This window comes from Brassica napus, chromosome A9, assembly GCF_020379485.1.
Source record: "Brassica napus cultivar Da-Ae chromosome A9, Da-Ae, whole genome shotgun sequence".
Lineage (NCBI taxonomy): Eukaryota > Viridiplantae > Streptophyta > Magnoliopsida > Brassicales > Brassicaceae > Brassica > Brassica napus.
The window spans coordinates 15,682,398-15,697,434 of NC_063442.1; the positions used below are offsets into that span (position 1 = coordinate 15,682,398).

Below are 15,037 nucleotides of genomic sequence, written 5' to 3' on the forward strand. Positions count from 1 at the left end.
TAATTTAAAATTCATTTTCATTCCAAACCGAATCATTTTATCTTAGAGAATAAGTTTAGCCAAAATGGCCAAAACAACAGAATGCTGTTGTCCTCCAAAAGAATTTATGAGAACCTATTACAAATGTGAAAAATTAGACGATAACTGAAAACATATAGGGTATAAATACAACACATTTGTGATGAATCTCTTGTCTCTTTTTCTTCACTTTTGGCTTCCTTTCATCTGCCATACTCTAGCTTCTTTTTTTCTCACATTGGACCTGTTTTATCAGTAGTCAATCGATTTTTTACATATATCATAGTAAATACAATAGGCAAGGATCAATAAGACTTCGCCTCAACAAACAAAAATAGTAAATACATGATAAGAGGAAAAGATCATACCCAATGACCTTCTCGAGATAAGCTTATATTTATCAATCATGTGATATGTCTTGGTGAAGACAGTGTTCTGGTAGTAAGAGTTCTGATCAAAGAAAAGATCAACCGTGAATCTTTTGGTTCTTTAACCTTATTCCATTTGATATCTTTGAGATATTTGCAAGCTCGTTTTTCTTGCTTATTATCTATAATCATGGGGAAAACATCAAGAAGGAGAATAACATTTTCATAAAAAACATATCTTAATAACAAACCTCGAAGCCGACAATCTCGTTGTTCTTCAGTGCAATAAGCCACAAAGAATAGCTCAAGTGTGAACTCTATTGGTTCTTCAACCCTAATCCACTTGAAATCTTTAAGATACTTGAGAGCTTCTTTATGTCGCTCATTTATCTATAATCATGGGGAAAAACATCAAGTGAGAATCACATTTTCATAAACCCAAAAAATATCCTAATAACGAATCGCCTCACCGGCTATTTCATTGTTCTTGAGACATTGCAAACTTAGTTACAAACATGTGTGTACATTATATAGATGATCCTAACAAAAAAACCCGACACAAAATCGATGATTGAAAATGATAAACATGAAAAACTTAAAAGATTTTGGGTTGAAAAAAGCACATCAAAATCATCACAATACGTCAAAAACACCTGCACATCACATGTATACATCTACATAGAGATAGCGAAAGAAGAGTTTTAGTACAAACCTTGCCAAGGCCTGCAACTGGCTCACCGCTGGGGATAGGACGCGTAATCACAACATTTGTCCACGCACCTACATTTACAGAGTTAAAGAACAAACAATCCAATATACTCTCTTGTTCAATGTGTTAAAAAAATCTTTACAGAAGTCTAAGAAAATTAGTTTACCTGAAAAGCAATCTGCTGTTGTGCATGCAACAATATACTCTCTTGTTCAGGTTGATGTTGCGTTATTCCTTGATTCGCACGGCTCACAGTAATAGTAAACATAGGAAAGTAAATCAATGTTAGTATCAAACACTGGGAAAAAGAAAGTGGATACTATTCATTTGCCGCAGGTGAAAACCCACCAACATAGACTCGGCGAGCATGCCGACCAAGTGTCTTGGATATCTACTAAACCAAAAATCATTAGTTACTAATAGAGGTACATAAGATTTTGCACACTTGAAACTGAATGAAGTGGATAAGGGATAAAAGTGATTCCGGTAACACCAGAAGCATATTATGTTATCCCAGTGTTCTCTGATAATAAAGTTGCGATTACATGTTGCAACTTTGCCACCAAAGAAAAATAAAAGATGTTGAAAGAAAAAAAGATGCAAACCAAAAGCTCAATAGACAATTGATATGAGACTCAATATTCAAAAAAAAAGAGAAACATAAAACGGAAAAATAGTTCTTACAACTATTGGAATGATCGCTATCCAGACATAAAGATTTGATCTTGTATTAGCACATCCAAATAAACGCTTAAACTACATAAGAAGGGAGTAGAAATCAATTGCAATTTGCACGTAGAAGATTACTCACAACTAAAAAGGAGAAAAGCAGTAACAAAATCGCCATGGTGGGTGTTGATGCTTCAAAGATATTTTCATTTCTGATTTCGGAGCGGTGAGTCTGTGCATCGCAGGCAACAAACACATTTATAGGCGGAGTTGAAGCGGTGACCTTGGATTTATCGGAGAGAGTGGAAGAAGTGGTACAAGTAAATGCTAGGATTATTGTATTAGATAGACAAAAACCGAAGCCGTTACAGAGTGTAGATCGAAGTTTGTGAGATTTAAAGAGGCACGCCGAATCGACATCGCTGGAGCTACCGAATCCGAATCGACGACGCTGAAGAGGCACGCCGAATCGAAGTTTGTGAGATTTTAAGACTGGATGGAGAAAATGAGAAAAGGCAACGCCGAATCTCTCAAGTGAAACGGAAATGAAGAAGGTGAAGAGCAAACAGAAATGGGTTTCATGGGCCATTGACATCAACATTTGGGCTCAGAAAAAAAACTAAGTCTAACATTACCAAAGCCATGCTGACGTGTTAAAAAGAACTCTTCTGATTGGACGATTTTCCTATTCTGTGTGGATGGCCTAACTGAGGTTCATATCCTCTTTTTATTACTTGTTTGATTATTTATACCTTAGAAAAACTTGGTATGAAAAATAATTATGGCAAACTTAATGTTTCCATCCATATATATCCATGAACTACTATAACTTGATACTTTTCTATCTAATACAATATGATATTGACTGTCAATTATGTATAAATAATTCTTATAACATTTTTTGGATCACGGCAAAATTAAGAAAGAGAGACTGAATAATAGCACGAAATATTTCTATGTATGTATAGGTTTGTATGCCAACTGTAAATAGATTAATTACTAGATGATACTTTTAAATTTATAGGGATTTTCCAGCAATCACTGAATATAAGATTTTTTTTTTTTGCTAAAATGTAAATATCATAGATAAATAAAAGATAATACAAGGATTTTAGGTTTGAACCATCTTGGCAAAAAAAAATAAAAAACAAGATGGGTCACAAAATTTTTGTCTTATAAATTATAGCTTATCTCAGCCACATAACCATTAGTGAATCAAAATGCTTTCGGTGTCTTCTTGCTGAGATTATGTTTCTCAGTTCTCTATCATCAATGGCACTGAATATAAGATTGAAGAAACAGTTTGCCAAGAAAATCCTCTGAAGGAAAAATAATTACTGCTCTATATATTTTCAGACTACGTAAGACCAGTTTACAACATTCTAGTAAGAAGACTTTGAATGTGAAGGATGCATTACAGTTATACAAAGGACGGTCCATCCATGTAACTTGATACATCGCTGATGAGGAATTGCAAGGATGGGTCCATAATAAAAGCTTGACTATTAATAGTATATAATCTAAGAATGAAGTTGGTGGAACAAATATAAACTAACGCTTCCAAATCTATTAATGTCAGAAAAAGTTATTATAATTTTATTATATACTACCTACTATTCAAATCTCATGACCAATGAGACTGTATTGATGGGTAACCAAATCAATATTATGTGTTCTTCAGTGATCGAAACTTTAGAACATACAAGAATGTGAAAGATACGACCCGAATCTTGAATTTGAGAGCAATTATATATTTTTTCGAAAGAGGTCGGTCCATGTCAACGGAAGATACATCACCTTTTATTTACCAAAAAATACATCAACACTTATGTTTTCGAAATATATTAGAACTAGGTTAAGATCCGCGCCTTGCGCGGAATGAATATTATATATAAATTATTTTTAAGTATTATATATTTTTTACATATTACGAAATAATAAATATATATTGAATAATTAAAAATTTAGTAACTATTACGTATATAATTAAATTGATACAAATACTTAAATAAATTTTATTTATCTAGACAAACACTTTTTTCTATTTTATATGTTATAAAATTAAGTTTAAATGATATTAACATAGATATATAGTACATTTTTAATATTGACATCTATTAAAAAATATTATATACTCATATTATTTTTTGATTGTTTGTATTTTTTTATAACAAAAATTTTAAATCAATGATAACATTAAAAAATTTATGGGATGTTTAATAGTTTTAGTAATTTATAATTTTAAAAACATTCAATGCAAAGTTTAAAATCTAAATATTAAGTTGTCAATAATTGTTCAAAATGTTTATCAACAAAATTCAAATCAAATTCGAAATTAAAATACTTATGTATTTTATATGGTATATAATTTACTTTTTTAAAAATATTAATATGAATATATAATATTTATTAAATGAGACTTCCTACTTATGTAATTTCGTAATCATTTGTATCTTGTTATAACATAAATTTTAAACCATGGATCACAAAAATTTCAGTGTGAGATTTTTAACAACTTTAGTCATTTATATTCGTTTTTTAAAATTCAAAATATAACATATACGAAAAAATCTAAATTTTTATTATATAGTTAATGTGGTTGTTTAATTTATTTTAAAATGAATTAAAAATGATAGAGAATAGACTGATTTTTATCAAATCTTTATTATTCAAAATAATTAATTGTCATATATAATTTAGCCACATTAGGTAATTATGTGATTTTTATTTAAGGAAACAATGAAGAACATTTATGATTAATTTATGGTTAGTTTAATAAAAAAGCTCATTATATATTTATATGGGTCAATTATTTTTCTAAGAATTCTAAGAATGATTGTGGTAATAACATTTGACTACAAAAATATGTTGTAATGCTTCTTATTTAATATACAGAGGATAACTGCGATGAAGGAAGGGTTAATGATTATAAGAGTGTGACTATTATACTGATTCTAAAATGATGTTGGCGCAATAATGAAATACTACTAAATTTCTAGTTATTTTCTTGTAGAAGTAAAGTATGTCACCTAACTACGAATAAGTTGATGACCAATGAAATTTGTATTGATGATGGGTTAACCAAATCCCATGAAAACTAATAATCTATTATGGGGAAAATGAATTCAGATTTGGTTAAAAGTGTCTGATTTTAGTTAAGACAAGACATTTGATAGTGAGTATAAAAGACTTTTAAGTTTTAAATTACTTAACCAATTCTAGTATCATCTTTCTGAAGCCTCTTTCAAATCCTTAAATTTCTTGTTCTCGAACCCACGTGAATCTTTTTTTTTCCTTTTCGTAAGACTGATTTAACCTGACCTTCACAACTTGGTTAAATCAAATGCTAAAGCACAAGTAATTGTGTAATTATTCAATTTGTAGATTATCGAAATGGTAATCAAGTTTATTTTTAAAATATTTTTCAGTCACATTTTACATGTAAAATATGCCCAATATAGTTTTTTTATACTTGTATACAATTTGTAAATCGTAATTGATTATAAAAACTTCTGTCTAAGACAATGTTCAAAGGAACTGTTGTAATTCAATTGTTGAACTTCATAATGGACCTGTTGAAAAAAAAAAACAAAGAATTTACGTGGATTCAAATGAGTTGAACATTTTAACATGTTCAAAAACAAAATTTGTGTCCACAAATGCTGTGAGTGAGTTTTTTAATGAAAAAGAAGAGAGAGAAGGGTATATTTAATATTTTTATCCTAATTGTTTATGATTAGTTTTTTTTGTAGGAGTTTTTTTAAATATAATCTAAAATTTCAAGTTAAACACAAAAATAATTTTTTTTTTTTTTTTGAATTTTTCTTTTTTCATATTCATCCTAAAAGTTCTAGTTATTTACAAAAATAGCATAATTTTTTTTTCAAAAATAAATCTTTTACGTTATCATCCTCATATTCACCAAGTATTACAATATTGTCATTTCCATCAATATACTAACCACCATGAACAACCAATTCGAAACTAATGCACCAAAGTTTCGATTTTTACTCTTCATATCTCATTACATATGCACACAAATCACATCTCTTTCACTCTCTCTTCAAATTCATCCAGAAAACTAAGATTTTGATTCCAAGCTTTGTAAGGTTCCTAGAGACATTGAAGCTCATTATTCGTGGTCACTAACGACTTGGTAGCTTTTGTAGTGAAGTTTTGGGTGCTTGGAGAAGCTAAGCAAATCATCTCAAATGTTCAAGGTATGAAATTGTTTTTTTTCTCAAATATGTTCGCAAAAACTTTCAGAAGACTTCGGGAAGACTTCGATAGATGTGTTCTCTATCGAGAAAACCTATCGAGAAGTCTTCTAATTTTTCTTTATTAAGTCTTCCCGGATAAACAAGTTACTTTTGCAATAGACCGAAATTTGTCAGAAATTTGACTTTTTATAGAAGACTTCTCGGGAAGTCTTCTCAGAAACAAATTCTATAGAACTCTTCTGAAAGTTTTCTCGAAGTCTTCTCACTGTCGCAAGAAGTCTGCACGGGTTACTTTTGCAATTGAAAAATAATAGTAAGACATTTAAATTTAATGAGTAGACTTCTTGAATCTTACTATTATTTCTCAAATTTTATTCTGAGTTTTGGTCAAACCTTTGGTAACGAGAGAAGACTTCCATAGAATTCTTAGATAATTCTTCTTTGAAAAAGTCAAATATAGTCAATTGCAAAAGTATCTCAGGTAGACTTCTTGCGACATTGAGAAGACTTTCAGAAGACTTCTCGGGAAGTCATCTATAAAAAGTTAAATTTTTGAAAAAAAAATCGGTCAATTGCAAAACTAACATGTTTATCCGAGAAGACTTCTCTGGCATTTTCGAGAATTTTCAAATTCAAAAGTAAGCCAATATTTATAAAGGAATACTTCTCAAGATGTCTTATATAGAGTAGACTTCTTAAGAAGTCTTCATTCCTAAATTTTCAATTGGAAAAATGACATAAATAGAAGACTTTTTAAGAAGTCTTCTCGGTGAAGACTTTCGTAAAACATAAATATAAGTCTTAAGAAATCTTCTACGTCAATGTTTAATAAACTTTCATTTTATCTACAATTAAAATGATTTTGAAATATTTCTTATTAATTCATGTGTATTAGTCAATATTAGGGCTCATGGATGAAATTAATAACTTATTTGGTGATAATTATGAAATGTCAAATATTTATGTTTACAAATGTTCCTAGCTAATCCGAGAAGTCTTCTCATAGAAGACTTCTCCAAAAGTCTTCTACGTTAGATTTTCAAGAGTGTTAAGTAACTTTAAGATATGTTTTTAACTTTCAAAAGTGTTAAGTATCTTAAAGAATATCAAGCTATGCAGTTTAATGTGTCTTTTTATATCATAAGATATAATTTTTAACTTACATGAGATTTAAAATTTTAACTTTCACTTAAAATTCAAATTTGATCTTTTGTGAAGTTGACTAAATTTTCTTATGAAGTCTTATCTCTTAGTTTTAGTAGATTTGACTTAGTTTTGCATTGTTGTGTGTTTGTTATAAGTGGGTAGAATGGTTAAAAAATTTTACAATAACTTCAATAATTTCAATTACTTTTGGCAAAACATGAACATATTTACCAAATTCTTTTGATTAACATTTTTTTCAAATTTACAAAAGAATTCAAAATTAAAATAATACACATACAAATCATAAAACAGACTATAAACAAAACTATTACACATGAAGCTAGATATCATACCTCAACATAGATAGGCTTGGACTCCACTTGACATCATTCTTTTGTACCACTTTGGACATAAGACTTTGGAAGACTTCACGAAGACTTCGTGGAAAGTATTCTAGCATATAATATATTAGAAGAATTTCCAATAAGTTTTCCAAGAGTCTTTCAAGAGTCTTCTGAGAAATCTTTCAAAATTTGATTCAGATTTGAAAAAATCTGCATATTCAAATGCATTCAAATGGCTTCAAAACAGAGAAAACTTTAAAAATATTTTTTTATGCTTAAATAATTAACAAAACAATCACATTACATTGAATCTATAAATTTTTAAAATCTAATAAATAAAACACACAAATACATATCCAAAATTTGAACCACTTTGGACAGAAAACTTCGCAAGACTTCATGAAGACTTCGTGGAAAGTCTTCTAGCATAAAATGCATTAGATGACTTGCCTAGAAGTCTTCCGAGGAGTCTCCAAGAGTTTTCTGAGATGTCTTTCAAAGTCTGCCTCAGATCAAAAAAACCTGCAAATTCAAAACACATTCAAATGACTTCAAAACAGAGAAAAACTTCAAAAATATAATTTTATGCTTAAATAAAAAGCAAAATATCCACATTAGGCTGAATCTATAGCTTTTTAGAATCTAATATATAAAACACACAATAATACATATTCAAAATTTATAGATCTACTTTTAAAGGAGTGAAAGATGAGAACCATGTAACGAAAACCTGCAAAAAAAAAATTAATGAGAAGACATAAGAAAAAAAAAGTGAAATGGATTTAAAAGTTTGGTGTTTTGATGTTCAAAGAGATTAGAGAGAGGTTTGAGAGTCTTAGAGTGAAAAAATTATGTTTTTGTTGCAGCCATTTGAGAGGAAGAAAAAATGTGTAAATTTTTTTTATATATAGAGACAAAAATTCTAATCAGGTTAAATATTTTTGATATAGAAGGAAAGTCTTCTAGACCATAAATCAAATACATGAGAAGACTTCGTTTTAGACGGAAAACCTAAATTCTACTAAAATATTCTAGAAGTTTTCTAAACCATAACCTAATCGAATAACTAACTAAATAGGAAATAACAATTCATTAAACTTAAAATTAACTTATAAAGTGTTTGATATACGCAAAACTAAACACATGCATGTAAAAAAAAATTAAGTTAAGATTCCAAAATCTAACCCTAAATACAAACAATATTAAAATATATGTTACTAAACCCTAAACCAAAATCTTCTCGGAGTCTTCCAGACCCTATAATCAAATAACTAAGCAAAAACAACTTCCTAATTAAACTTAAAAAAAAAACATTAAAAGTGTTTAAATCAAGTTATTAAATAGTCACTAAACACATATATGTCAAACCTAAAAAAATGATAATATTTCAAAATCTAACCCTAAAAATATCAACAATACTATAACATATGTTACTAAACCCTAAACCAAAGGCTATCATGACTCAATATACATTCACTCATCTATGTTAAAAATAATTTAATTTTGTAAAACTAAATTTTCATCATTTAGAAATGTTTATTAATACATGATTTCGATTTTTCGTCTTTCAAAATATTTTTTAATATTATTTTTAATTATTATTAAGATCTAATACATGAGAAGACTTTTCCTACAACACTTCTAGACCACTTCTGGAAGACTTTGATTTATGCGGGAACCCTAAATTCTTCTAAAATTTAGACGGGAACTCTTAATTCTACTAAAATTTAGGTGGGATATGTTAGAAGATTTCTCAAGAAGTCTTCTGTGAGTTTTCAAGACCCTATAATCAAATAACTAAACAAAAAAACACTTTCTTAAACTTTTAAGATACTTAGAAAGTGTTTAAATCAAGTTATTAGATAGAACATCCCCTTAGAAAGTTGCTTACATAGTTGTTTTTTGTATTTTCACCTAAGATCTGGTCCGTTTCTTCTGCTCGTGAGGAGGAGGTTCGGTTTGACTCTCCTAGGTCGTCGATGGGTCTCTCCTTCCGGACTAGAGTGTCATTTGGCTCGGGCTGGAGTTTCTTAATTAGTTCTCGTCATTCTCGTCGGGCGCTCGTTCTCCTTTTCTAGCAGGAGTGTGTGTCGGTGGGTCTCTCTACTACGACAACGTGCCTTGTGCTTTGAGTTCGCAGGTGAGTTGGTTCTCGAGTACAGTCAAGGCTAGTGTAGGTCTAGCTTGTGGTTCAAAGGGCGGTTTTCGGTGCCTCCTCAGTGGCCTCCTGCTCTGCCTCTTCACTTTGAATCCTCTCTTCCCGATTCCCTGGCTTGTCCATTCTCTGGAGGCGTATGTTCTTCGGTTAGGTACGTGATCTGGTCTTCATAAAGTCCTTGCTGTTGCTAGCGGAAAATTGTTTCAGCACTGGAGTTAGCTAGTTGGTTCTCAAAGGCTTCAAGCGTGCAAGTGGTTCTCGTGTCTTTGACTGCTTGCTTTGAGCGCTTGGTTTTCGCTCATATCCCAGCATCACTGAGGTTCGCTTGAGCATTGGTGGTGGTGTGCGGCTTCATTTTAATGCAGGTTTGGGGCTACTGGCCAGGGAGTGCGGAGGTTGCAGCCTGTTTTTGCTTGGTCTGGCATTGTGTACAGGCTGGTTCCGAGTCAAATAATTGCTTGTTCTATCTGGTGGTGGTGTTCTTGGCCTCTACCTTTATAGTTTGTTCATGTGGGTGTGTGCTAGGAGGTACTCCGCGAGCTGTTCTCGGCTAAGCCAATATCTTTAAGAGCAGCTGCATCGAAGAAGTCAAAATTACTGGGCTCTGACTTTCAGTTTAACTTGGTTCAGTCTTTTGCGGCAAGCGGTAGGTACCAAACTGGTAGTGCTTTTGGATTGTTGTTTTGGTGTGTTGTGTCATGTTCTGGTTTAAGTTAGATTAAGTTTTGTTTAGATTTTGTTTTCTTTTCTACTTCCTGTTAATCTTTGTATATCTGTTAAAAATTGAAAAAACTTGGTAATAATATTTTTACTTTTTTACAAAAAAAAAAAAGAAAGAAAGAGAATTTATAACGAAGATATGGTGGGCCAAAAATATAATTGAAAATGAACGGAAAACAATATTAAAAGAACGTTCGTGAAGCAAATGAAAAACGCGTCAATAATATATTTAAGACGGGTGACATAGTGAGCATTCATAATATTATTATTTTATTTGAAATATAGGCCACCAATCAGAATTCTTTGTCCCATTTAATGAGTAAAATAACAAGAATAATCCAAAACATGGTATTTTCTAGTTTAACATCCTATATTTTATTAGCCTAAATAAGCTATAACAATGATCTGTTATGCATCCTTTACCAATGGACACTATGAGTCCATGAGGAGGATTTGTTACATTTTTGTTTTCGTTTTTGTTTCTTTTATAGCAATATATGTCCACATGCAATGGAGCTTATCTTCGGATAAATAACAATATACGTTCACGTTCAATTTATAGGTAAATAATAATTTAAGACAACAATTAGCGTACTATAACATAATTTTTTGTAATCAAATTAGTTTTGTGATTTTGTTTTATCGCCATACCATAATACCCTGCGAATACAAACGTACGCAGAGCTAGTCTTTTACGTGCGTGTGCGTGGACGATTAAGTTTTTTAACACATCATCATACCAAGACTTGTTAAACCACTAATTGTTTAACAGGAAAAGAATTAGATATTTAATTTAACATTTTACCCAAAAAAAAAGGAATTAGATATTTGTTTTTATGTAAAGAAAGAACAAATTTGGAGAAGAGAAAGGTCCAAAGGCATGGCTAAGAAAACAAAACCATGGACACCCTGTCCTCAATTTGATGACAAGTCTCTCTCGTTTGGTCACAACTCATATAAACGGCAACGTTTCATTCCTATATAATTTTCCTTGCTCTCCTCTTATCTCTACTCAACACCACTCAATTCATCTTTCTCTTCCCTTGTTTGATATAAAAACCAACACACCCTTAATCTTTTTTTCATCTTCATCTTAATCCAAATGCATAGAGATATACATATATAGTTTCCTTTTTCCATATGGCAATTGTATCCTCCACAACAAGCACCATGACCATGAGTAACCAAGTCAACAACAACAGTGATAAAGGAATAGAAGAAGATGCTCATAGACACGAGAATCATGCCCAAAATGATGATGAAGCTGATGATCATGATCATGACATGGTCATGCCTGGATTCCGATTCCATCCCACAGAAGAAGAACTCATAGAATTTTATCTTCGCCGTAAAGTCAAAGGCAAACGCTTCAATGTAGAACTCATCACATTCCTCGATCTTTATCGCTATGATCCTTGGGAACTTCCGGGTAAATATATATTCAACGTGTAGGTATACACTATTTGGAAATCTAATTATATAAACACAATATCTACATTTATACAAATACTAAGATCTATATATACTGTTAACTTCTCTCTTTCTCCATTTATTTTCTTAAACCTATATAAACTTCTTGCAGATTATATCAATGCCAATCTCAGATCTTTTTCAATATCTTTCAACTTTCAAATCTCTTTTTATTTTTAACATAACTACATAAGATATATGCTTATGTAATAATTTGATTCTGTAATTCTTTATAAAGACTTTGTATCTTTGGATTGATGATAAAAATGTTTAGCCTAGACAACTACATAAGATATTCATATGCGTGTGTGTGTGTGTGTGTGAATAAAATAAGTCTTAGATTTGGTATCATTTTAAGATTATATATTGTTGAATGCTGATTATAGATATGTACTATGTGCAGCGATGGCGGCTATAGGAGAGAAAGAGTGGTACTTCTATGTGCCAAGAGATCGAAAGTATAGAAATGGAGATAGACCAAACCGAGTAACGACTTCTGGGTATTGGAAAGCTACTGGAGCTGATCGGATGATCAGATCAGAGAGCGCTCGGTCTATCGGGTTAAAGAAAACCCTAGTCTTCTACTCCGGTAAAGCCCCTAAAGGCACTCGTACCAGTTGGATTATGAATGAGTATCGTCTCCCTCACCATGAAACCGAGAAATACCAAAAGGTCTAAACTCTCATCAACTCTTTATATATATACTCTCATCAACTCTTTATATATATACATAGAGAGAGAACCCTAGGTAGGTTTGATGCCTTGCAAATTGAAATGAAATTTGAACTTATTTCTTAATTTGCTTAAGTTTATTTATCTTTAGGGTTGATATTGATTGATAAGATCCAAAATACTCGTGAAGGAACTAATTACATGTAAGGCAGCGTTTGCGCTTAAATTCTGAGTATCTTCATGCCATACGCATGAACTCTTTAAATTACTATAGACATGGCCCATATGCATAGTAGAAGGCATTAATAAGATAGCTACATACATATATATACATAGGCATACATATCACATTCGACATTCACACATCTATATGCATATATACCTTAAATTTTGCAGAGGCTAAGTTAGTGTTCTTAAAATTCCTCACATTGTTCCTACTATTTCTCACATTCATGATTTATATTCTATATAACTTGCTCAAAATTTTTTTTTGAAATATTTATGGCGAACTGATAAATATTTATTTATTTCCGCTATGTTGCCTACTGTAAGTTGTCACTAGCTATTTGAATCCACTAAAACTGTGTATGAATTAATTAGTTCTTATTATAGATAGCTAAAACACCAAGCTTGACATAAGTTTAGAAATCTAAGTATGTATGTTTCACACGTCAAATTATATTGTACTAATAAATCGCACGGCTAAAAATATAAAAATGTATAAATCAACTAATCTTAAATCCTAAAATTGGACAATGTGATCAATTTAATATAGTATGTACGTCAAATGATATACAGTATACCAATGAAATAGCCATATAGTTGAAACGAGTTTTTTTTTCACCGTCTTGTATACACGTTGTTACTAATATATATGTAAAGTCTCTGATCAATGTGTTCATGTATATACTATAGGCTGAAAAGCCTGAAATATCATTGTGCCGAGTGTACAAAAGGCCAGGAGTAGAAGATCATCTATCCTTACCACGCTCTCTATCCACAAGACATCATAATCATACCTCATCATCTTCCCGCTTGGCCTTAAGACAACAACAACAACACCACTCATCATCATCCAATCATTCAGACAACAACCTTAACAACAACAACAATCTTGAGAAGCTCTCAACCGAATATTCTGGCGACGGTAGCACCATAACCACCACAAACAGTAATTCTGACGTCACTATAGCTTTAGCCAATCAAAACACTTATCGTCCAATGCCTTATGGTGTAAGCAACACGCCAATGATCTCTACAAGTAATAAAGAAGATGATGAAAACGCAATTGTTGATGATCTTCAAAGACTCGTTAACTACCAAATATCTGATGGAGGTAGTAACATCAATCACCAATACTATCAAATCGCTCAACAGTTTCATAATCAACAAGAGCTAAATGCAAACGCGTTGCAATTGGTGGCGGGGGCAACTACAGTGGCGCTAACGCCTCAAACGCAGGCGGCATTAGCGATGAACATGATCACTGCAGGGACGATTCCAAACAGTGCTTTGTGGGATCTATGGAATCCACTAGTACCGGATGGAAACAGAGATCATTATACTGATACTCTTTTCAAGGAATTTAATTAGATCTTGAAATAGTTATATTTCTCTATTATATACTGATTATTTATTTCAAACAAGTTAGTTATAGCTAGAACATGATTGATTATTGCAATTTATGTAACGGACCTGATTTTTTACGTATGTATCCTTTTTCGACGAAATTTGAATTTATTAACTTGAAAATTTAGTATCCGAATACAAACAAGGGGTAAGCCACCTTGGTGGATAAATGCAATTATTATAGAAAAATTCCATTGAAGGTTCCTTTTTAGCAATTACCTGGGCTACATTATTGAAAATACGAAAAAAAAAACGAAAAACAAAAGAGAAAGACGAATTTTGGAATTTTGTATTCCAAAAACATATATTACGGAGGAGATTGGTTACCGAAACATCTGTATTCTATTTGTAAGAAATTTATGTATCAAATTTACTGAAACTTTTTGTTTTAATTCAGTGTTATAAACGACTATGGAGTAAACAATAAACGACTATGTCATCCAATCTGGTTTAACACCGTTTTAAACCGAACTGAAGTTCATTTTCATCTAAAAACTAAACCAAACAACAACAAAAAAACAAGAGTGGGCTAATTAAAATCACAAATTTCTAATTATGTTTCAACAAACTGAATGGTAATTCGTTGTCATTGGATTTTAATATATCAAAACTACAATAAAAAAAAAAGATTGATATTATATTTCTGTCTTTCATTTGTCAATTATTTAAATTCATTTGCCATTGTCGTTCACACTAGCTAGATCCAAGTTGTTAAACATGATCACTGCGACTTTATAGATAAAAAATCTACTAACTCTGATAACTCAGCAACTAATGACAAAAATACATAATGACGCTGGCTAGTTTTGTCTACGTAACTATAAGATTTAGGGTTTGACAAAATAGAGACCTATAGGTGCAATGTAATTAGACCATCCGTTTTAAATAACAACTATGTTTAACTTTTCCATACA

The 15,037-nt window shown here is 31.2% G+C and overlaps 1 protein-coding gene and 1 long non-coding RNA gene across 10 annotated transcripts; one reads left to right on the plus strand and one right to left on the minus strand.

The window, feature by feature from the left end:
- LOC106391289 lies at positions 1-2,320 on the minus strand. Of its 8 annotated transcripts, XR_002662087.2 has the most exons (7): positions 2,083-2,313; positions 1,907-1,996; positions 1,262-1,489; positions 1,099-1,166; positions 638-776; positions 387-568; positions 1-262 (listed from the first exon to the last, which is right to left on the minus strand). It is a non-coding gene; the product is annotated as an uncharacterized LOC106391289 (long non-coding RNA). The 8 variants fall into 8 exon arrangements; XR_002662085.2 differs by having other exon boundaries at positions 1,262-1,996; positions 2,083-2,320; XR_007316388.1 differs by having other exon boundaries at positions 387-468; positions 1,262-1,486; positions 1,907-2,308.
- An 8,205-nt stretch (positions 2,321-10,525) lies between these two features.
- Positions 10,526-14,246, plus strand: LOC106391348 (NAC domain-containing protein 35-like). Of its 2 annotated transcripts, none has more exons than XM_048740706.1 (3): positions 10,526-11,781; positions 12,226-12,494; positions 13,419-14,246. In XM_048740706.1, the coding sequence occupies exons 1-3, from the start codon at positions 11,493-11,495 to the stop codon at positions 14,085-14,087; spliced, it is 1,227 nt and encodes a 408-aa protein (XP_048596663.1). In that variant the 5' UTR covers positions 10,526-11,492; the 3' UTR covers positions 14,088-14,246. The 2 variants fall into 2 exon arrangements, with proteins under 2 accessions (XP_048596663.1, XP_013687428.2); XM_013831974.3 differs by having other exon boundaries at positions 10,537-11,781; positions 13,410-14,246.
- The last annotated feature ends 791 nt before the right edge of the window (positions 14,247-15,037 follow it).

Coding starts and splice junctions, on each gene's coding strand:
- LOC106391348 (XM_013831974.3), top strand. CDS start 11,493: ATGGCAATTGTATCCTCCACAACAAGCACCATGACCATGAGTAACCAA. Junction 11,782..12,225: donor TGATCCTTGGGAACTTCCGG/GTAAATATATAT, acceptor TACTATGTGCAG/CGATGGCGGCTATAGGAGAG. Junction 12,495..13,409: donor AAACCGAGAAATACCAAAAG/GTCTAAACTCTC, acceptor TATATACTATAG/GCTGAAAAGCCTGAAATATC.